General features: G+C 39.8%; 1 protein-coding gene across 1 annotated transcript; it reads left to right on the forward strand.

Annotated features, from left to right (window-relative positions):
* The first annotated feature begins 6,404 nt into the window (after positions 1 to 6,404).
* mcm6 (minichromosome maintenance complex component 6) lies at positions 6,405 to 21,935 on the forward strand. Its single transcript, XM_088354786.1, has 18 exons — positions 6,405 to 6,634; positions 6,934 to 7,080; positions 9,253 to 9,363; positions 9,598 to 9,685; positions 9,758 to 9,919; positions 10,864 to 11,029; positions 11,115 to 11,260; positions 12,944 to 13,094; positions 13,170 to 13,311; positions 15,070 to 15,211; positions 15,411 to 15,518; positions 17,964 to 18,119; positions 18,200 to 18,328; positions 18,410 to 18,574; positions 19,316 to 19,439; positions 19,876 to 20,064; positions 21,506 to 21,645; positions 21,731 to 21,935. Exons 1-18 carry the CDS (start codon positions 6,537 to 6,539, stop codon positions 21,839 to 21,841), a joined length of 2,475 nt encoding a protein of 824 aa, XP_088210912.1. The 5' UTR covers positions 6,405 to 6,536; the 3' UTR covers positions 21,842 to 21,935.
* Positions 21,936 to 22,323: the final 388 nt, after the last annotated feature.

Raw genomic sequence — 22,323 nt, forward strand, 5'->3', positions numbered from 1 at the left:
GAATCTGTCTTCGAATAGCTTTCTTTAGCCAATTTATCTCCCGTGAGGATTAATTTACTTTTGCCATTTCCTCTTTTTGCCTGTTGGCCAAGAGCAAAGCAAAGAAAGATATCTCGGCTGTTGGGTGAGATACCACAAAGCGGTGTGAAAAATGTCCCTCTCATTTGAGATATGGAATTTTCTTAAATAGGCTTAGCTTCAGCACCAATATTATTACCTTTCCATCCCTAAATTGCACAAATTTTGAGGCCTTTTGGGATCATTTAGTTATTTGTAATGTAGTATTTTTAACTGTACTCTTGTTTGACCTAGAAGTGAATAATGTTGATCTGATGTCAATGTCCCTATGGAGGTCATGGCAAATATTTGATTCATCTGTTAGTCTACTTAGTGCTTGTGGGAATATTTTAACTCTCAAGCGCACGTGCAAACACACACTCAGAGTGCTCCCCATTTCAGCACTTCCAGTGGGAAGTCAGCCAAACAGAAGCTGGAAGTTTACTGTGCCCTATTTCCTGGATCAAAGGGAAGAATAAAGATGAAGATGAGAGTTTGGAGACATATCACAAACCATTTTGGTGAATCCTGCACAGGCAAAAAGAAGACTTAAGTCCCTCCGATGTCAGGGGTCCAGCTCCTTTGTGAGGAAAGGTGAAACGATGAAAAATGTGAGCTTAACCTGTGGTTTGTGTTTGTCACACAGCAACACATCAGGCCCTTCTATTCAAGTGGCATTGAAAACAGGAAGGACTTCCTGCAACTCATTTTAGGAAAAACAAGCAGCTAAAACAATCAAGCAAGCCAGCTAGGAGTGCACTGCACCCCACGACAAGAATGGCATCAAAAATCAATGTGACTGCACGGAGGAAATCAACTTCATGTCTTAACTACTTTAAACATAATGATGATGATGTTTGGTCGAGGATCTAAAATCCATTACTCGGATAAAATTTCTTATTGGCTTATTTGCTGTCATTTGATGTACTTACATTGATTACTATTGTATTGAATGATAACAATCAAAATAAGGAAAAACATTCAAGGCATGTAAGGATATTTTATTCCTCAACAACTACAAAATACATACTTTACAAGCAACTAACAAAATTCACATATTACCTTTATTTCCTTATTGTACATTGAATGTTTTTATTCGGCACTTTGAGTTGCATTTTCTTGTCCAAAGTGATATACAAAAAAAGCTTCGATTTTCATTTTTAATTTCCAATCATCGTTATCATTACAGTCTAGTAAGGCAAATTTGAACACACAATGTATGATATGAACAGCTCTGCTTTTTCATTCAAAATTTTTGAAATGAACACAAACAGGTAATTGTCTTTAATTTATTTCGTGTATACGATTCTGTCCTTGATAAATGTGTTCTCCACTGTGTGTCAGTGTGTTAGTATGATGTGAAAGTGTAATTAAAAATATATATAACAACCAATTAAAATGACTCATTCATTCACATCCGACTCTACGTAGTTTTAGGGTCTGGGGCGCCTACGTCCAACAGAGGGCACCTGATTAGTTTGTAATTGGGACAGGTGTGTCAAATCACACCACACCTCTCCCTAATTAGCCTCACCCTTCATAACGACATTTCGGGACACCTTTCAGTGTCGGGCGATTTTCATTTCCAACTTCCTTTTTATTCATCACATTTTATAGTACATCTTTGTTTCCGAGGTTTGTTCTATTGGTTTATGATTCAGACAGTTTTATTGTTGTTTTTGAACGCTTGATGGTACTTTATTGAGCATTTTTTTGATAAATACCATCATTTCTCGAGTACTGTGAGTTTCCTGTTTCCTGCCTTTGGGTCCATCAAAAATCCCAACACCTAGAGATTTTTCAAAAATGCTTGGAAATGGGGAGAAATTGATATATTTTAAAATAAATATACATTCTTAACGTTTTTCTAAGCCTTAAAAATGTTTGAAATAAATATCAAATGAGCAACTTTTAGTTATGGCTTATTTTTATTTAAAAAAGCTTCTATAGACTTTTATTTTTTGTGCGGCTCCAAATATGAGTTTTCTGGTTTTGTTTTTAGTCTGTTCTGGCTCTTTCAACACTTTCAGGTACTGAACCATTCATTAAGCTTTGCCCGTAATAATAATTTTACACACATGAAGTATGCTAGTTTACTGTTTCTAAGCCAAACTTATTTTATTTTTGTTTTCCCAACCGATGTTTGAAAACGACTTTTGGGTGCGGATGCTTGTGAGGGCATCTAAAGTTTGCGTGTGTGCGTCAGCTGAGATGTTGGTTTTGTTTCAAAGTGTTTGTGGCCGACAGGTGGTCGGGTTCCTTCAGAGTCAGATGCGTTTTGTACGAGTTTCCTGCTGCTGAACAATCGTGGGAAAAGCAGAGGTCAAGACAAAAAGGGAAAAAGAAAGGCTGAGCCAGATCCGAATTGCACGCAATAACTTCCTGCCTTGTTCCTCATTCAGACAATGTGACAGGTGAAACCGATTGGCTCCTGACAGCGTTCATCTTAGCGCTCGAAAACGTGGCGAGGATATGGGAATGGCGGTGGGAGCCTTTGAAATACAGTGGTACCTCTTTATACGAGCACCTCTAAACACGAGAATTTCAATATACACATTTTTTGGAACAAAAATCTTGTTCTACATATGTGGGTAAATCCATGCTACCAGCAGTCCCAGAGGCTACCACTAGAGACCGCCTGATTCTAAACCCCTTGTTTATATTCAACAGCAAGTTTGTGTTTATCGTGTAGCATCTCCTTTTTCATGGCTTTTTGTGACGCTATCAATGTGTTTCGGAATGTGAAATAGTAAGGTGTTTTCCGAGAAATAAAAGGAGAATGAAATACAGAAATACTATAAAAAATACTATAAAATCATGGTGTTTGTGTGTGTGACATGGTTAAGAAGTATTATCAGTCAACGTCTACTATTTGTATGCTATTTAAACAGGAAGATGTCATTAAGCCTATAAAACCAACCAGGGGTGTGACTTCACAAACTTTCAAAATTGTGAACCACTATTCATGACCAGATGTTGAGACTTGTCGATAGGTGACAAGGAGCTTTGCAGGAGATAGCAGAAGTCGCTGTTTATTTACAGCCGGGATCTTCAACTTTATTCAAGCTGAGAGCTACTTTTTGTTACCATTTAACTCAAAAGGCACCCAGTTCGATATGCTTTTCTAAAATAACTTTTCATGTTATTACTATACTGGTATGTTATTACCAGTTGTTTTTTTTAAGTAGGGTTGAATAGACAAAGTCAACCACAGAAAAGGAAACATTTTACTAAATAATCACATGAACCCAGCACTGATTAGCTATTTTCAGGTCGACGGGCACCTTTGCTGTCCCAACTGGAAACGCTGGTGCGGCTGGTGGCCACGGGCATCAAGTTGATGACCCCTAATCTACAGGGACTGACAACTTGAGGCAGGTCAGGTACAACTGGAATGGATTTCAATGGCCGCCCTGGCCGGTAGAAGATTTTCAAGAAGATGACCAGCTCTGTGACTGCAGTGGTGTATGAAGAAGCAGCAACTATGGGTTACAAAGCCGTGGGAAGGTTTTTGCAGCTCTTTGCTTCATTAATATACAAAGAAAATAAAACCTGTGTGCTGTAAAAAAAAAAGTTTGTATGTAAGTTTTATATTCATTTCATTTGGATACTTTTGGGAGGTTGGTAACAGGTCAGTTGTTTTTTGATTATTTCATATCGGGAAAATTCACTATTTACACTAGCAATACAAGCTACAAGCATGATAAATCGAGCTCGTATGAAGAGATATCACTGCATTGGCGCGTTTAATCTTGCAGATGGCGCCGGGAATGGACACTGGGGATAAATCAGGTTCATTATTAAGGCCCTAGTGTGTTCCTGTGCTCATTGTATTATGTTGCCGTGTAATCAAGGAGTCTGTTGAAAGCACTTCCATAGTGCTAACTTTGTGGAGGAGATTCATGGACAACTGCTCACGTCTCGTTTGGACTCGGCTTTGCAAGGCAGAAATCTATGCAACCAGAGATGTACCAAAACCTGGAAATGTTGTCAGAGAGGTTGCCTGGCCTGGTCTCTTCTGGATTTCACTCCACCGCTACTAGTTGGAGTTCCTTTTTTCCTAGACAATGACAACTCATGGAAAGCAAAAACAAAAATCACAGGTCCTAAGAGACATAAAAAAAACACGCTCTACATCAGGGGTCTCCTTAAGAACAGCTGAGTTGCCCGTGGACTTTTTCTGAAAATCCCCTCCCATTGCTATTATGATTTTCTGGTAAAATTATTTGTTTTTTTTTGTGATTTACTGGATCTATTTTACTTACAATAACAAACCTGATGATAACGAAGTAATATTGTTTTAATCCTGTTCCAGTAGTTGGATGGTCAGTTCGTGCAAAAGCTTGAACTACTGTACTCTGTTTTGAATAAAAATATTATATTTTTGTGTGGCTTAGTAAAAGTGGCCTAAGTCTGTTGTGTAACGGCCTTTCACAACGGAAGATGGACCTTGTAGCTCAGTGGTTAGAGCACTGGTCATGTAAACAAGGGGCCGTGAGTTCTATTCTCACCAGGGCCTTTTTACTTGAATTTGTGGCGAAAATTCTACTTGAGTAGAATACTTCATGTGAATCTCTTGAGATTGGGGGTCTTCAGCGTGATGCCTCCAAAGGATAGATGAGGTGCCCATGGACCTGTTATAAAATAACTAACAAATGTAATTATTTCTTTTGTGGTTGACTGAGTTTATTTAACCCCAATTCCTCTAATTAACCTGTTTTTTTAACATAGTAGCAACAAAGAATAAGATAAGGTATTTTAAAAATGCGTATAAAACCGTATGCGCTAATTAGGAACAAAAAATAGCTCTCAGTTTGAAAAAGGGTGAAGAACCCTGCTCTACATAATCAACTGCCTTGTTATTATTCCACAATTAGTTTTGAAGAAAAAAAAATCGAATAATGTTACAAAACAAATGGACTGTTAGAATAAATAAATACAATTTCACGAAAATAAATTTAGATTTCACAATGCAGCTCATTGTTTGTTGACGTATTTTGAGATTTGTGACTGCCCTCTTGTGGACACTTATGAAACATAATTATGACCCTCTGACTCAATTCCCCTCAAATAAGCAAAACAATAAATAAATAGTCAAGTATATAAACAAATAAAAAGATAAACACGAAAAAGAATATCAAGTTTAATTAGATAAGCCTAGCAATATTATTTATCAACCAATACATTTTCGTGCAAATTTTAAAACGTAAAAAATTTACAAGTGGTACAGGACCATTATTTTAATGCATTATTGAAGAACGTCATTAAATATATTTTATACAAAGTAATACAATATATGGACATGACATCTAAATGTTTAATGTTTTTCGTTGTTATGGGAAAAGCTAAAAAAACAAACAAAGGAACGTTTCACGATGGATGGCATTAACGCAAAGCTTCATTGGGAAAAATAAGACCTTTAAAACAACTGAACATGACTTAAAAGTACCGTGTGTATTATATAGCACCTTCAAATGGTCAAAAAAAACTTCATTCATTTTTTTTAAACTATTCATTTGGATAATAACCAATAATACATGAACTTTCATGTAACACTGCATTTTTTAAATCCTTGTAGGTGGATAAATGTGTATTTATTTCACAAAACATGAGGCTCACCAAGAGGAAGCGGACATGTTTGTCCACCATTTTGCTGCTACAGGAAGCCCCCTTACCCCCAAAAACGCTTTATTGTCTCCCCTTAATTTTTTATTAGCTTCTTTCCGGTCGTTTCTTGCTTCCCACCCTTCCTTTAATATCTTTCTTTGTTTTAATATTCTTTACTTTCATCTTTCCCCCTTTTCTTTCTTCTTCCATATTTGTTTCTCTTTTTTTAACTTTTCCCTTTTGCTTTTTTCAGGTTTTGTCCTTTTCTCCTTTTATTTTGTTTTGCAAAAAGTCTGTGCCAAAAGTTATCATAAAGAAAATAAAGTACATACAAAACAGTGCAGTGTGGTGGTCACTTTGAGTCTCCAAAATTTGTAAATCTTACTCGTTTTTGCTTGCACTACAAAACAGTGGTCAAATATTACACACTGTCCCTTAAACAGCATTAAAACGATCTCCAAGAGAAACGAAAAAAGGTTAACTAGAGAAAAGACTTGCGCACCAAGCTTTAAAATTAAATTTTCCACTTAAACATATACAGATGTCAATCTTTGGGAGATTAAGAGTGTAGAGGATTTTAGAAATGCTAAAATATCCGCAACAATTGCCTAAAAACCAAAGTAGTTACGCGATCAGAAATGTTGGAGGACTTCCTGTATCTCAAAAAGGCAGTGGATTGGTCAAAAGAGCTCCTACTTTAATTTACAAATTGTGATTGGACGAAAATGTCGCGCCAAATGTCACGTGGTGTTTCTTTTCCCGCGAAACCGTGCTTGACTGAATAGACCTCGTTGCCCCGAGTCTTCTCAGAGCACGGGAGCTCCTTTGTTTCTCCTTTCAGATTTTATTCACTCTTAGTGGATTCAATCAACATGGATGTTGCCACAGCGACTGCGGAAAATCCCGGCGAGGCGGTGAAAGACGAGTTGGCAGACAAATGTCAGAAGTTATTCCAAGCTTTTTTGGAGGAGTAAGTCACAAGTTTTCATTGCATTGTTGTTGGATTGGGCTAAGTTTGCAAACTCGCATTCAGAAAAAGAGTGGTGGCAACCAATCGTTTGTTTGAAACATTAACTTAACAGAAAGTTGATTGAACACATTGTTAGAAATGACGGTATGTTTTCAAACAGAGTCAAATAACAAGATCATTTAATGTGCATACCGACGTGAATTGAGCTTGAGTACCATAATAATGCGTTTATGTGACACAATTTTACACCACTCAAGTCAAGAGTTTTTATTTTGCACCTCCCCTCCCCCACTTGTAAGGTTCCTAACCACGGATGGTGAAGTGAAGTACGTCAGGGAGGCGGAGGAGTTGATCCGACCTGAGAGGAACACCTTGCTGGTTAGCTTCATCGATCTTGAGGTCTTCAACCAGGAGCTGGCAACAACCGTTCAAGAAGAATATTACAGGTTTGCCTATCCATTATATGCAGCGCTTATCCTCAGTAGGGTTGCGGGTGTGCTGGAGCCCATACCTGCTATCTTCGGGCAGTGGGCGGGGGACACCCTGAACTGTTTGCCAGCTGGCACTCAGACAACTAACTTGCTTGTTCATTGACATCAAGGGACAATTTGAACCGGCCAATTAACGTGACATGCATGTATTTGGAATGACGAAACCCGCACAGGGAGAACATGCAAACTCAGCACAGGAATGCTGTCAGCTGCATTTGAACCCATGATCTCAGAACTCTGCACGAGACATGCTAACCCCTCACCTGGTGTCTGAAATAACGTTTGCCCGGACACCTGGGCCGTGCATCTTTTACGTCGGGCATACAACTTACACAACGTCTCTGCCCGGGTGTCCGACAACTTTTTCAAGAAAGAAAAAAAAATATTTCGTTTTTTAAAAATGTATTTATTTTTACAAATTAAACGCTTGCTTTATTCGGATTTCGAAATCTTCGTTCGGTTTCGGAATTTCGGTTCGTTTGGCAATTTGCATACTCTGCAACCAATCAGAAGCCTGTATCAAATACCTTCATGCTTCCGGACTTTCTCGATTGTTACAAAGTCGTTCATTTGCATATCATTTTCCTAAGTGGGCGCACAGAGAACGCAAGATAAATGGAGAAGTGGTTAGGAATCAAGCCAAAACCTCAGCCCCAAAAGATTCAAAATAAGCTAACAAAATTTATGATGCTACAAATGGTAAACGTATATTAAAAGCATCGTGGAAAGAGGAGTTCACGTGTTTTTTTTGCAGACGATGCAACGCGAACATTGCATGAATGAAGATGAGTAAATACCGGTACATACTGATGGCGAATGGAAAACAGCGATGTCATAAATGTTATAAGTATATTTATCATAAACCTAATTTTAAAGTGTTGTTCTCATTATCAATCCTTAATACTTTGCAACATTGTTTTTTTTTCGATTAATCGTCTTATTGTGTTTCAAGTTGTGAAAAATGGGGCAGGCAACTGTTCAGAGTTGTCTGCCCTGGTGTCCGGTATTTTTTTTTCCCACGAGTTTCAGACACTGGTTTGTATGACTACAATGAGCCACGAACATTGCAATTTGATGTGTTCACTATAAGTAACAGTGCAGGTTGAGGTGCAACGTGTTATTATATTATAGGAGTACAATGATTAAATCAAGAATGTTGTATGAAGATAAGTAGCATTTTGCCAACTCTAGTTCAAAAGTATTATCGCTGAAGAAAACCTTTCATCACGATAAATAAATTAAATAATATAAATTTCTGTAGCAACCCAAATTGAGCTTTTGATAAGACAAAAAAAGGGACTTCGAGTAACCAAAACCCTTCTTTAGAGACAAAAAAACAAATGTTGTCAATAAAGTCAGTGCATCTAAGTTGGGTGGGCAAACTATAGCCTACGGGCCACATGCAGCTGTCATGCTTATTTATCTGGCCCGCCTAAAGACAAATGTACATATAACGGCAATATATGTCATGGTTTATAAAGTATTACAAATAAAACCTGTTGTTTGGTGCCAGTGAGTCGAGTGTCCCCTCGTTTTTCCTCATGTTTTGCTTAGGTATCAAGTTTGAGACTATGTTATGGCAGACACAAAATGGTCATTTTTTTTAAAAAATTGAATGCGCCCTGCGACTCAAAAAGGTATGGTGTGGTGCATATGCTTTGTGATTACATATTCACCTGTACAGGTGAATAAAAACATTCTGATGTAAGTTAGATAGAATTGCTTGTACGGCAACAAATAAGATGAAATGTTTATCAGTTACTGTTTCTTTACCTTTCTGTGCATCCGATATTTATTTAGCACATCTGCAAATTTGTTCTGAGGCAGTTAGATTTACCATTCACTGCTCATATTAACATTGTTCATTAGCACTTGTAATATGTATAAAATGGTTAATGCATTGTTAAATGTGGCAGCACAGGAGAAAGGAACGCAGTGCATTAGCAATAAAGGAATTTGTGTACATACAGCATTATACTTTATGTCAGGTGAATGATTATTCTTTCAACTGCCTACATTAAAAAAAAGAGAGACACTAAGATTGATATCAATTATCAGATGTGCCCTATCCTTCAAAGTTAAAACGTAAAAAAAAATGTAATTGACTCTTGCTGATTTCATTTTCAGGGTGTACCCCTTCCTCTGTCGGGCTGTCCGCAATTTTGCGAGGGATCATGGGAACGTACCGCCCACTAAAGAGTTCTACGTGGCCCTTGAAGATCTGCCTACTCGACACAAGTGAGATCAATACACACAAACAACATTTGGGGGGCTAAACTGAGGGTACATTGTTCAGCCGAAGATGCATCGGCCCCTTTATGGTTGTACTAACTCAACAATTGACTTACATTCTGAATGCACATTTTAATTCCTCTTGAGTTGACAAATCCATTTCTTGGTTGACTTTAAAGCTTTTATTCTATGGTCACGTCTCTCATCTTATTAACTGTGTTGAATGATTGTTTATTTGAGGATTCGGGAGCTGTCCTCCATGCGCATTGGCACCTTGGTGAGGATAAGTGGACAAGTTGTGAGGACGCACCCCGTCCACCCTGAACTGGTGAGTCATCAGGCTGCACATTTCCATGACCCACTTTGGTTTCTTCTTTCACGGCCGTCTTGTCTTTCTCAGGTGAGCGGCACCTTCCTGTGCATGGACTGCCAAGCGGTGATCAAAGACGTTCCTCAGCAGTTCAAATACTCGCCCCCCACCATCTGCCGGAACCCCGTCTGCAACAACCGCTCGCGCTTCCACCTTGACACACACAAGTCTAAGTTCATTGACTTCCAGAAGGTAAACTCTTAAAACATAAATTAGCTGTCTTTGTCAATAGAATTGGAATCGTCTTTTGCATTGTCCTATCATGAGCATGGTATGCTGAAGGCTAAGAATGTACACTCCAAACTAAACCTGTAATAAAGAGATAACTTGATCTCAGGATAACTAGGCAAACTATTTCTTTAGTCTTTTCATTTAATGGTCCGCTGGCACCTACCAGACAGGCAACAGGTCTAAGAGGTGTGAGAGGAGTCCTTTTTATTTTTGCCCAGTTGTGATATTTCAAACCGGCAATATCCTCCAGACTGGGCAGAGAGCAGCCAATGATTTTCTGGCCTGTATATGGTTTTACTGTCCGTTGCCGGGCTCCCAGCATACCCCAATGTGACTCCGTATGCCAGAATACTCTCCAATGATGTAGACTGATCAACTACTTGGATTATTTCCACAGCATTCTGGGTTTCAATTAAGTTATTTTGTCTACCCCAAAAATCCAAATAAAGATGATTTGTTTGAAAGCAAAACATACATTTGAATCTTTATTTAATCACCCCCACAACCACCACCCAAATTAGAAATTTACTGTAAAATGCCCTAAAATGAATAGGGTTATATTATACAAAGGGAACTAAGAACCTTCCTAGTTCAGTACTTCAATTTATAGCAAATTACTAAAGACGCATTTTCTTTTTTTTTCTTTTTATTTGTATTCAATTTCATCTTGTAAAAAACGATTGATTGTTAGAATTTTCGAAGTTGTATCCACACCAAATTTTTACAATAAATTTATCAATGATGACTACTTTGTGGTTTTCAGGTAATTTGAAAAATTGATTACTTAACAAAAGTAACTAGTTTCAACTTAAAAGAGAAGCTCTTAGATGCCTATTTGGTATTTTTTTTTTCACTATTTCCAATATTTGTCAGCTCTGTTTTGATGTTATGGTCTATCATTTCAGGTGCGTATCCAGGAAACTCAGGCAGAGCTTCCCCGCGGTTCCATCCCTCGCTCCCTGGAAATTGTCCTGAGAGCTGAGGCGGTGGAGACCGCTCAGGCTGGTGACCGCTGTGACTTCATCGGAACCCTCATTGTTGTCCCGGACGTCTCGCAGCTCAGCACTCCAGGTAGTTTTTTTTAATTTTTTTTTTGTGAGTTGATCACTTTTTTTGTCTCTCTTTCTGCATCATTCAATTGTGTCTTCCTTCCAAGGTCTGCGAGCAGAGACCAGTACCAGGGTTGGTGGACCTCAGCGCTCCGAGTCCGAAGGTCTGAGGGGTTTGAAGGCTCTGGGAGTACGAGAGCTCTCATATCGGTTGGCCTTCCTCGCCTGTCATGTCGCACCCACAAACCCTCGGGTAAGAGTCAATAACTCCACATTAGATCTCAACTTTTTGGTCAGTGTTTGGAACATTTCTTCATAGGGAATACCGTTGTTGTAAAACCTTTTGAAGCGGTACCTTAACTCAAACCCAAAAGCAGGCTTTTGGTCTTTGAAATTGGAGCACTGTTAAGGAGTTTCAAACATTTTCCAACTCTTTTTCTTAACAAATGTCCCAAAACCTTTTGAACTTAAGTTTAGTAGACACTCAAACTAAGGAGAAAAGACGGCAACGAGATTTAAACTTGAAGAAGAAATTCCAACCTGTTCTTAATGCCCTCCTCTGCACCCTTCTTTATATTAAATCTCCTAGGTATTAAAAGCAGATCCGCCCTAAATGGTTTGAAAATTAAAGAAAATTGATATAATTACAATTGATCATAGACTATTTGTCATACTTACTTTCATAAGAAATACATTTTGATGCCGTTACCCAAATGGTCAACTACCTTTTTTAAAACACTAGAAAACCATACATGTTTAAAATAAGGTCGTTAGCCTCATGGTACGAGGTCCAGGGTTCAATTCCAGCTACTGGCCTACCCGTGCGGAGTTTGCATGTTTCCCCCGTGCCTGCATGGCTTTCCTTGGGGCACTCCGGTTTCCTCCCACATTCCAAAAACATAATGTCGGGTTAATTGGCGAATCTGAATTGTCCCTAGTTGTTAATGTGCACGTAAATGGTTGTATGCCCCCCGTGTCCCCTGCCCAATGCCCGAAGTCAGCTTGTATGGGCTCCAGCACCCCCACGAACCTACTGAGGATAAGCGGTGGAGAAAATGGACTGGTGGATGTTAAAAATGGATGCAGATCAAATATAGATGAAAATGGTTTGAAAAATATATAAATTGCACTTTTCAAGGGACTATGTAATATTGAACACTTTATTGTGTAGTTTAGCAGAAAAACGAGTGATATCATGCGTCAGGTTGTGGTTTTCTTCAATTGTAGCGTGAATACGGTGAAAGTAAGAAATGGACTACCTTTAAAGCAGGAAAATTCCAACCCAAACTCCAAAAAGATGAAAAAGAGTTCATTCAAGCGCATTTATGCATTTCACATAGTTGAACGCGCAACAAAAGCAGCTGCAATGATGATTTCAGACTGAAGATGGATTCCCCAAGTAGAATATTTTTATACAAGTTAAAGAGACCGTGTGTATTATTGACCTAGATGTCTTTGCATGGTGTAGTGCAGAATCAGCAACCCAAAATCTTGAAATTCATAATGCACCAGAAAAATACAAATATATGGAACCGCAAGAAAAAACGGAAAGAGGAACACAAACTATGTAAACTAATCAAAACACACTTTTTCCCAGCCTTTTTGAGGTCTTTTGGGTATCTGTAGCAGCAAGGTGGCGGACAATCATGAGGCTAACGTTATGTAAAATAGGTGATAATGTCTCAACTTGTATTTAAAGAAAAAGGTGTGATCATATGGTATTTAATGTAATTTTGGTTATCTTAATATCAATATTTTTATTTTTTTTTAACAATTTGGAGGACCTAAATAATACACACCGTTCCTCTAAGATATATAAATACAATAAGTCAATGTATTATATTTCAAAATATAGGGAACAGGTGGGTTATAACATTCTGTAAATCACATGATCTCCGAGTGGCTTATAATTTGTTTTTTTTTTTTCTTTTTCAAGTTCGGCGGCAAGGAGCTGCGCGAGGAGGAGCAAACGGCCGAGAGCATTAAGAGTCAGATGACCGAGCGAGAGTGGGAGAAGGTTTTCGAGATGAGTCAAGACAAGAACCTTTACCACAACCTATGCACCAGCCTCTTTCCCACCATCCACGGTCGGCGCCATTTTCCCACAGGATAAACGTCTTCTGTAAAAGCTGCACGCTTTCAACGCGGTTTGCACTTTGCAGGCAACGACGAGGTGAAGCGCGGCATCCTGTTGATGCTGTTTGGGGGGGTTCCCAAGACCACCATGGAAGGAACCTCGCTGAGGGGAGATGTCAACGTCTGTATTGTCGGAGACCCCAGTACTGCTAAGAGCCAGTTCCTCAAGTAAGCCCAATTTGAATTATTTTCCTTGTCGTTTTTAATCTTCTCGTGATACCTGTGCAAGGAAGCGAGTAGAGACTATGCATTTTTTTAGTCCTATATTGCAACTACAGGCAAGATCTTAGGCCCAAGCCCAACCTGAATTTCCGGTCGGGGCTGAAATACCAATCAGTACGTTCCGGTTTGGGTCAAGCACAGTTTCTCAATCGCTGACTTATTTCTAAAAACTATCCACCCTGCGTTGTGATTGCATGAAAGTATTGTTAACTACCACTAGATGTAGCTATTGCTTTAAGAATGAGTGCCACTGCAGGACAGGTTGGGTCTGGCTAGATTTTTTTAGGCCCAATCTTCCCTTTAACCAAAGAAGATAAAATGTTTTTAGTACAACGAGCAATTGAGCTGCTGTTTGCCACAGCTAACATCCAAATCCTCACATGTTCTATATCAACCATTGTGTATTTTCCCTTATAAATTAGCCATTTGTCTTCAACTGAGCTCTTTGTAAAAGTCATTTGATATGAGTTGAAAAATGGGGCACTAAAATGCCATTATTGATACAGTGACCACTCTACATACGAGATGAAGCTTGTACCTCGGTTGTATTTTCCCCGTAATGAAACGATTGAATACCAAATAATCCATTCCAAGCCTCCGGAAATCATTCAAGTTAACCCTAAGTATCTTGAAAACACACATTCCTGATTACTAAAGCTGTCTCGATCATAGGGCCCTCTAGTGGTAGCATCTGGAAATTCTCTTAATTTGGCTTTTCTGTCGTATGTCAGGGAATATTGTTGCTCAAAAGACATCTCTTATCTCAAATTTCTCATAACTAGAGTAGCTCGTATGAAGTGGGGCCACTATATTTTAATAAGTTTGCTTCTTGACCCAAAAGTAGTAGAAAGAAAAGACTAGATTCTGACATGAACTTAAAAAAAATATGAGTCAACATATAAATGCATTCCCTACGCTATACTTTGTTAAAGAAAATACAGAATTCTTAGGACGGGATATCTTTTTATTTTAATTCTTTGTAATTCATGTTTTGTGTCATAAGCATAAATCGTTTTTGGAGGCTAAGTACTACCTGAGGACTTTTTCTTTTTGAACCATTGGCATTATTCAGAGCACCAAACAAAACCAAACTATATTAAGGTTGCAGTATTTAATCTCTCTCCCCCTATTCCACAATTAAGTGCTTAGAATAACACAAAGTTATATGAAGTTAAGTATCTTCAAAGATGTTATTTGTTTACAAAATTGGCAAGCAGCCAATTTTAATTCGACCTGTTAAGTCCCTTCAAAAGACCCATATTTACATATTATTTGTTGTATTTCAATATTTTATATTTTACTCTTCAAGCCGGCAGTAAACAGTCAAACCAGTAATCGCTAAATAAGGAGGAATTTATTATTTTGAATTATTTTCAAATTACAAAATTATATCAGAACAAAAAACAAATATTGATTCAGAACATTCTCAATTACTCTGTCTTATTTTCCTGTTAGTATTCAAGTCTATAATTTAACATGCCTTAAGCTGGCCCAACCCATTTAATAAAGGTAAGATCGGGTCTAATAAATCTGACACTACCTGGGCCTGTAGGTATTACAGCTTGACCAAGCCCGACCAATCAACCGCATTTAAACCGATTTTTTTTTTTGTTTTTTGCGAGGGACTCTGGAGGAGGAGCGGTGATTTTGTTAAAATTGTTAACTCATTGATTCCTTTCTCTATACACATGCTTGCGCTGTCAGGCACGTGGAAGAGTTCAGTCCCCGAGCTGTGTACACGAGTGGCAAAGCGAGCACTGCTGCGGGTCTTACTGCTGCTGTCGTTCGAGACGAAGAATCCCACGAGTTTGTCATTGAGGCCGGAGCTTTGATGTTGGCTGATAATGTGAGTTTATTTTGTGTATTGCACCCTACAAGGTGCATGGGATTGTTGTCTTGTTGGTCTGGATCCAGGAATTGAGTTTCGTTTTTTTAATCTGATTGAGGTTTTCTTTAAAAATGTATTAAAAGAAAAAAAGAGAATGTATACCACAGAATATGCATTCTATTATTTAAAAATGTTTTTTTTGCTTGAATTCATCCAGGGTGTATGCTGCATTGACGAGTTTGACAAGATGGATATCAAAGACCAAGTGGCGATCCACGAGGCCATGGAGCAACAGACCATCAGCATCACGAAGGCTGGAGTTAAGGTGAGAGGAAGAGCTTTATGTCAAACAATAACTAGATGTCAGGTTTATTTTTAATGGTGCCTAAATCATTTGAATTTGACCTATGATGGACCTCAGCAAATTGTTATTTGATTTTTAAACAAAAAACATTCCGAAAGAAAGGAGGGGTATAAGGCATGAGCTCAAGCACTGCCTAGTGTTCCTTTGTGTGCCTCTGCTTGCTTTGCTCTTCCATGTGAAAAATATATTGGGAAGTTCTCCATCCTCTGTGTTTTTACTCTAGTTTTTTTAGTCAAGTTACCATTTTTCTTAAAATATTACATTGTCCCTTTGAAAAAATGCCATGAAACGGGTGCTGGGAATCTTTTTAAACGTTTTCAACGGATGGTTAGCCTGGAGAATTTTAAAAAACGTGTGCCTCATCTATAAAGGGGGATAAACAATCCTCTAACAATTGAGGTTCAGCGCTTGCTGTTTGTCTCCCACAGATGTTCCAAAAAAAGATGCACAATGAGCATACAAAAGTTCTAATGTTATCACCATTTCAAAACTAATCAGGAATGACAGACTCTCTCCAATGTACAGTACTCAATTTGCTCCTTTGAAAGAGACCCTAACTGTGTTTCTCATCTTTTCAAGGGAAATTGTGTACTATCTGGCGCCTTCTAGTGATTAAAAACTGTATATCGATTTCATCTCATCTCATCAGCTGCACCGCTTATCCTCAGTAGGGTCGCGGGGGTGCTGGAGCCCATCCCAGCAATCATCGGGCAGTGGGCAGGGGACACCCTGAACTGGTTGCCAGCCAATCGCAGGGCACACAGGGACAGACAACTCGCTCGCTCATTCACACCTAGGCACAATTTGGACCGGCCGATCCACCTGAAATGCATGTCTTTGGAATGTGGGAGGAAACCGGAGTGCCCGGAGGAAACCCACGCAAGCACAGGGAGAACATACAAACTCCGCACAGTAAGTCCCGTAGCTGGATTTGAACCCACACAGAAGGTTCCCAAGACCTTAGAACTGTGCCGCACACGCGCTAACCACTGCGCCTCCGTGCTGCCTGTATATCGATTTGACGATGCAAAAATATAAACACTTGTCTTTTTTTTAAGTAGTCATAAGTTGCGAAATTCCTTTTCATTCAGTATGCACCTCACCTTTAGGAAGCAAAAACGATTGTCTGCCATCTTGCTGCCATGGCTACCCAAATTTCCTAAAACCTTATGCTTGCATGCTGCAGTAATCAAGTCAATGAGGAGTAAAACTATTTTTAGTTGTATAGCCCTTAATCACAAAGATTCTCAAAGGGCTGCACAGACCACACAGATTATTTCTAACCACAGACTATTTTGACACATCCCGTGATCTAAAACCTACATGAGAGTAAGGAAAATCTCAAAAACCTCAACATGAGGAGAATAAAGAAACCTTGAGAAGGGAGGGACCGCACATGAGGTATTCCCCCTTCCAGGATGACCAGGCTGAAACGGATGTTGCAATAACAAATAATACACAGATATCGTCAACGTGAAATATAGGTCATTCATAAGCTATAGAATAGAAGTGTGTTTTAAGCCTAAATTTACAATAACAGTTCCACTGAGGTTGCAGATCGAATCTCAGGGGGAAGAGCATTCCTCAACACCGGGGCCCGAATGGAGAACGCTTTCAAACCTGCGGATCTCTTCTTGGCTCCTGGGATCACTAGTAGACCAGCATTTTTAGAGCGAAGGCTCCAGGCCGGAACATAGGGGGAAATAAATTTTTAAATCTATAAGGGAGCAAGTCCACGCATGATTGGGTATAATACCAACAGAACCTTAAAATCCCATCTTAAGCTGACAGGGAGCCAATGCAGGGTAGCTAAAATCGGGGTCATGTGATCAAAATTTCTTGTCTTAGTTATAAGCCTCGCTGTACCGTTTTGTACCTGCTGCAGGCCCTTGAATTTGGAGTTAGTGAGACTGAAGAGTAGTGCATTATTGTTTTATAACTTTGAGTCGCCGTAGTTTGTATTCTTCTTTGTGCTTCGAAGCCCTTATTTTCAGTTGCACAACATAGCGACATCTAATGGTGAAAGAGGTCAAATTTTTGAAATTCGGGTTGGATCGGGTCTAAAATGTGAATCTTTACATTTGGGTGCGGGCTGGGCTTCTCTCTAGTTTAAAAAAAAAATATAGACCTAGTTTGTTTCCTTTTCTTTCTGAAGGATCCGCGCGATGGATTCTGTCCTCGGTTTGCCCAGTGCTAAAACAAGAACTTTTGTTTGCCCCAGACTCGGCCCCTCAAATAAAGTTAAGTGGTCGGGCTGGGTCGGGCTTTTATACCAGCCCGATCTTACCTCCACACAGACTCCCTTTAAAATGAAACTGTTCATCTCTTTGCGACCTGAACTTAAACGATGACTGGGGGTGTAAGAATAAAGTTGAACGCCACTTCGTAATACACTGTCATCTGCAGGCTACTCTTAATGCCCGCACGTCCATCCTGGCCGCCGCCAACCCGGTCAACGGGCGCTACGACCGCAGCAAGAGCTTGAAGCAGAACGTCAACCTCACGGCCCCCATCATGAGCCGCTTCGACCTCTTTTTCATTCTCGTGGACGACTGCAACGAGGTCAGTTGCCCCCCCTTCTTCGTTTGGACTGACCTCAGTCGTGCGGCGCGCAGGTCAAAATAAAAATACATGCGTTACAGGTTACGGACTACGCCATCGCCCGGCGCATCGTAGATCTCCACTCGCGTGTAGAGGAATCTGTGGACAGGCTGTACTCGCTGGATGAAATCCGAAGATATCTGCTGTTTGCCAGACAGTTCAAACCTAAAGTGCGTCCGCCGATTCCTGGTCTCTGTTGAGTGTTGGTCCCTCATTGGTAACCCCCGTACGCCGGCCACCCATTTCTGCAGATTTCCAAGGAATCCGAGGACTTCATCGTCGAGCAGTACAAGCGTCTCCGGCAACGCGACGGCTCTGGTGGCGTGACCAAGTCAGCCTGGAGGATCACCGTGAGGCAGTTGGAGAGCATGATCCGCCTTTCTGAGGGCATGGCCCGGATGCACTGCTGCGATGAGGTAAGACTAGATTGAAAAGACGCAAAGATGACTCGGTTTTAAATAGTTTCAATCAAAGTACCATACCTTCACCGTATTATTACTAAAAGGGACAACGGATTATAACGTGTCGGCAAACGAACCCGATGAGCTGCAGTGAGAGCACCGACAATTTAGCAATAGACCACCAGTAGTACAGATGACATACGAAAAGGCATTACAGCTTATCATATGATCACACTGATTTGCGTAGTGCATTTCTTATAGGTAATAAGCGTTCCCTCCACGTCATCTATGCATCAATAACGTTGCGGTTATGTACATCATATTTTATTGAAAGACTTATGTATATTTTTTGGTGTAAAAGTGGAGAGACTGTTAAACCAATCAGAATCTACTATTAAGATCAGTGTTTCTGGCACTATGAGTAAATATGGTGTGATATGAGATGAGCTCTACTGCCTTATCTATGTCGCCTGAACTACTGGTGGCCTAGTGGTAAAGCGCTGGCGCTGTTACGGCTACTAAAGTTAGAATTCCGTTGCATACAACGTTTTGTTCATTTGGTCAGCGGTATTAACGATTGCACAATGGTGACACATACTCGTAATTACTGTATGCAGTACCAATCTTCTCCACATATTCTGTGGTCAATATAAGAGGTTGTAAGGCTCACTTTCAAATTTCTGGCCAAATTGGGGCTTTTAAAGCGCTCTAGTCAGGAAAATACGGTAATTACTCCCCTCCCCTTCGTGATTTTAGGTGCAGCCCAAACATGTGAAGGAAGCTTTCCGTCTTTTGAATAAATCCATTATCAGAGTGGAAACACCTGATATCAATCTGGAACAAGATGACCAACAGGAAGAAGAGGAGCTTCCTGAAGAAGGTATTTATTTTCTTTCCAAAATTTCCAGGATCACTGGTGATTTAATTTCTAGCAGCGTTCAGTCCATTTCATCTTGATTTGGTAGTTTTCAACAGCTTGAACTACATTTCCAAAAATGCAAGTCTACTACGATTTCTGCAAACTGACAGCTCAGCCCCATTTCGCAGCTGTGTTTCCATATCAATGCCATTGGGTGGAATTGAGAAATTATCTCAAATGTTGCTTGAAGATTTTGTTTTATTGAGTTAATGAAAATTGTTTCCATAAATATACTGTATTTTTTTCAATACAACTATAATGGTTGGCACTTAAATGATTTATAAATTCAGTTATTAAGGAGTAGTTACATTTATGGAATAAATCGGGCTCTTTGAGGACGGTCATCATAGTTTGACACACCTATTATAAAAGACTGCCCTGTTTTAATGTCATGCAGGAAACATCCCTAACGGAGTCAATGGCGTGGTCAATGGAATAAACGGGCACGATGTTGGCAGTCTCGTCAATGGGGTGAATGGCCACGGAGAGGCTGGCAGTCAGGCCAAACCGTCCCTTCGTCTGTCCTTTGCGGAGTACCAGCGCATCTCCAACTTGCTGGTCCTGCATCTACGCAGAGCAGAAGAAGGTAGGGCTTGCAATCCTGGGCAGGCTCAACTCGCCCAATAGGGCAGGGGTCGGGCACCTATGGATCTTTTCATTAGTACAAATGGTTTGGAGATAAAAGTTTGATCGTGCAAATGTATTTTGTGTTCCAATTCTGATTGGAACTCTGAAGAGTAAGACATGTGCAAAGGCAATGTATCACTGGGAGAAAGTGCTTTAGTCCAGTTCATAAAGGGTATGGTTTTTATTCGAGGTGTCTCAATAACGGACCGTTTTCTGAGGGTCGCTAAGGAATCCTTTACATGAAAGTTAAAACAATTTACGTTCACTGTTGAGACGCCTTATGATGAAAACCCACAGAAAATGACTCGCAACAATGCCAGCCAAGTACGCAAAGCAATTTGATTGGGTGAGAGGTAGAGGTTGGCAGATCACTGCACACAGCAATGCTTCCTTCTTTCCTTTCTTTCCCAAAGTATTAATAATATGCGCTAATATGGTTAAACAATACAAAACCAACCAAATTTCCCAGGAAAAGGGATGAATCTGTTTTGTGCCCCGGTCTATTTCCAGTCTCATGATGCCTCCCTCCCCTCCTCGTGGGTATGTCCGATTATGCCTCATTCGCTGTTTGGTGAACACCTGTGCGAACATGGCCTAGAAACGGCAACGAGATGAAGCTAATGCGACGCTTGCCGGTAGTCAATGTTGAAATAAAAAAGTTCATTATTGCACCGTATTTCCACACCCATTTGGTGCACTGTTTTAAAGGGCGCACAATCCTTGGTTCGAATTATTTTTTTGGTCTACTCATATGGCGCACTGGCATATTGGGTACAACCGCTCCAGCGCACTAGCCTATTAGATGCGAGTCTCACGCGACCGCCGTTAATACCAGAACAAGTGTGTATATTTTTATAAGGAATAATGATTAAAAAAAAAAACATTGTTTCTGAGGGCACCCAAATGGCAAGCAACAGCCCTGCTTAAGGGTAATAATGAGCAGCCTGAGACTTTTTGTTTGCAGTATTTTGTAACATTTTTTACAAAACAACTGGTTCTGAAACTATTATTAAAGGAAGAAAATGAAGGTCAAACGATCCTTAACAGCGGGAGGGAGACCATTATAAATGGGTATATTTGTTTGAATGGGACATGGGCCCCGCCATTACGGTTACTTCATAAATTTTATCAAATCCTCTAACGTCACACAGTCACATAAAATGCGTGGAAAACATTGTTTTTATCTGGAGAATGGGTTTGGTGGTTTGATTGATTTTGGTCTCAAAATATTGGGTGTGGCACTTTCTCAATAAAGCAAAATATTTTGCTATTGTGGCTCTTTGGGCCAAAAGTTTTCAGACCCCTCCAATAGGGTGAAAAGTGATTAAAGGGTTAATTACTTTCCTACCATTTTCTTTTATAAAGTACTCGGCATTTGTTTCAAATGATTTTGCCCACAGCTGAGCAGGAGGAAGAGCTGAAGAAAAACGCCGTTGTCAACTGGTACCTGGGTGAGATAGAGTCTGAGATCGACTCTGAGGAGGAGCTCATCAATAAGAAGGGACTGATCGAGAAGGTTATCCACAGGCTGGTCCACTTTGTAAGTCGAGCCGCCGCACAACAGACCACGATCCAGATCTGCAAGTCCGTGTCAGTCTTCATCCGATGTGTTTGTACTTGCGCAGGATCACATTCTTATCGAGCTCTCTCAGTCGGGTCTGAAGGGCTCCGAGCCTGCAAGCACGGAGGAAGATGCGGTTCTGGTCGTCAATCCAAACTACAATCTTGAAGATTAAAGTTTTCTTTTTAATGTGTTTGCTTTTTGCTAAATCACTCACAAATGTTTGAGAAAAAAGTCGATAAGACGACATAGTAAAAGCATTGGACTTATCAACTGTTGTATAAAGATTTGATTGAATATTCACCCTAAAAAAAACATTGGTGGCTCGTCAGTCTGTGTACATATACTGTTCTTCACCTACTTTTCTGCATTGTGTAATATAGAATATGATTCAGAATAAAAAAAAAGTGCTGAGGTACCTTTTTAGTATTTTCTCTTTCAATTGGACATAACTTAAAGTAAATTATGACATATAGGGCTAAGTTCACACTGCAGGGAAATCTGATTTTTTTTGCTAAGACGCGAGCGACCTCTGTCCAATCAGTTTGTCTGAACATTACGTATTCGCTTTTTTCACACCAGACCCAAGCCACATTCATATGTGGTCCTAAATCAGATACATATGCGATCTTTGGGAATTTGACCTCTGTGTGAACA

The sequence above is a fragment of the Urocampus carinirostris genome, chromosome 1, assembly GCF_059441175.1.
Source record: "Urocampus carinirostris isolate Australia breed hairy pipefish chromosome 1, RoL_Ucar_1.0, whole genome shotgun sequence".
In the NCBI taxonomy this organism is placed as follows: Eukaryota; Metazoa; Chordata; class Actinopteri; order Syngnathiformes; family Syngnathidae; genus Urocampus; species Urocampus carinirostris.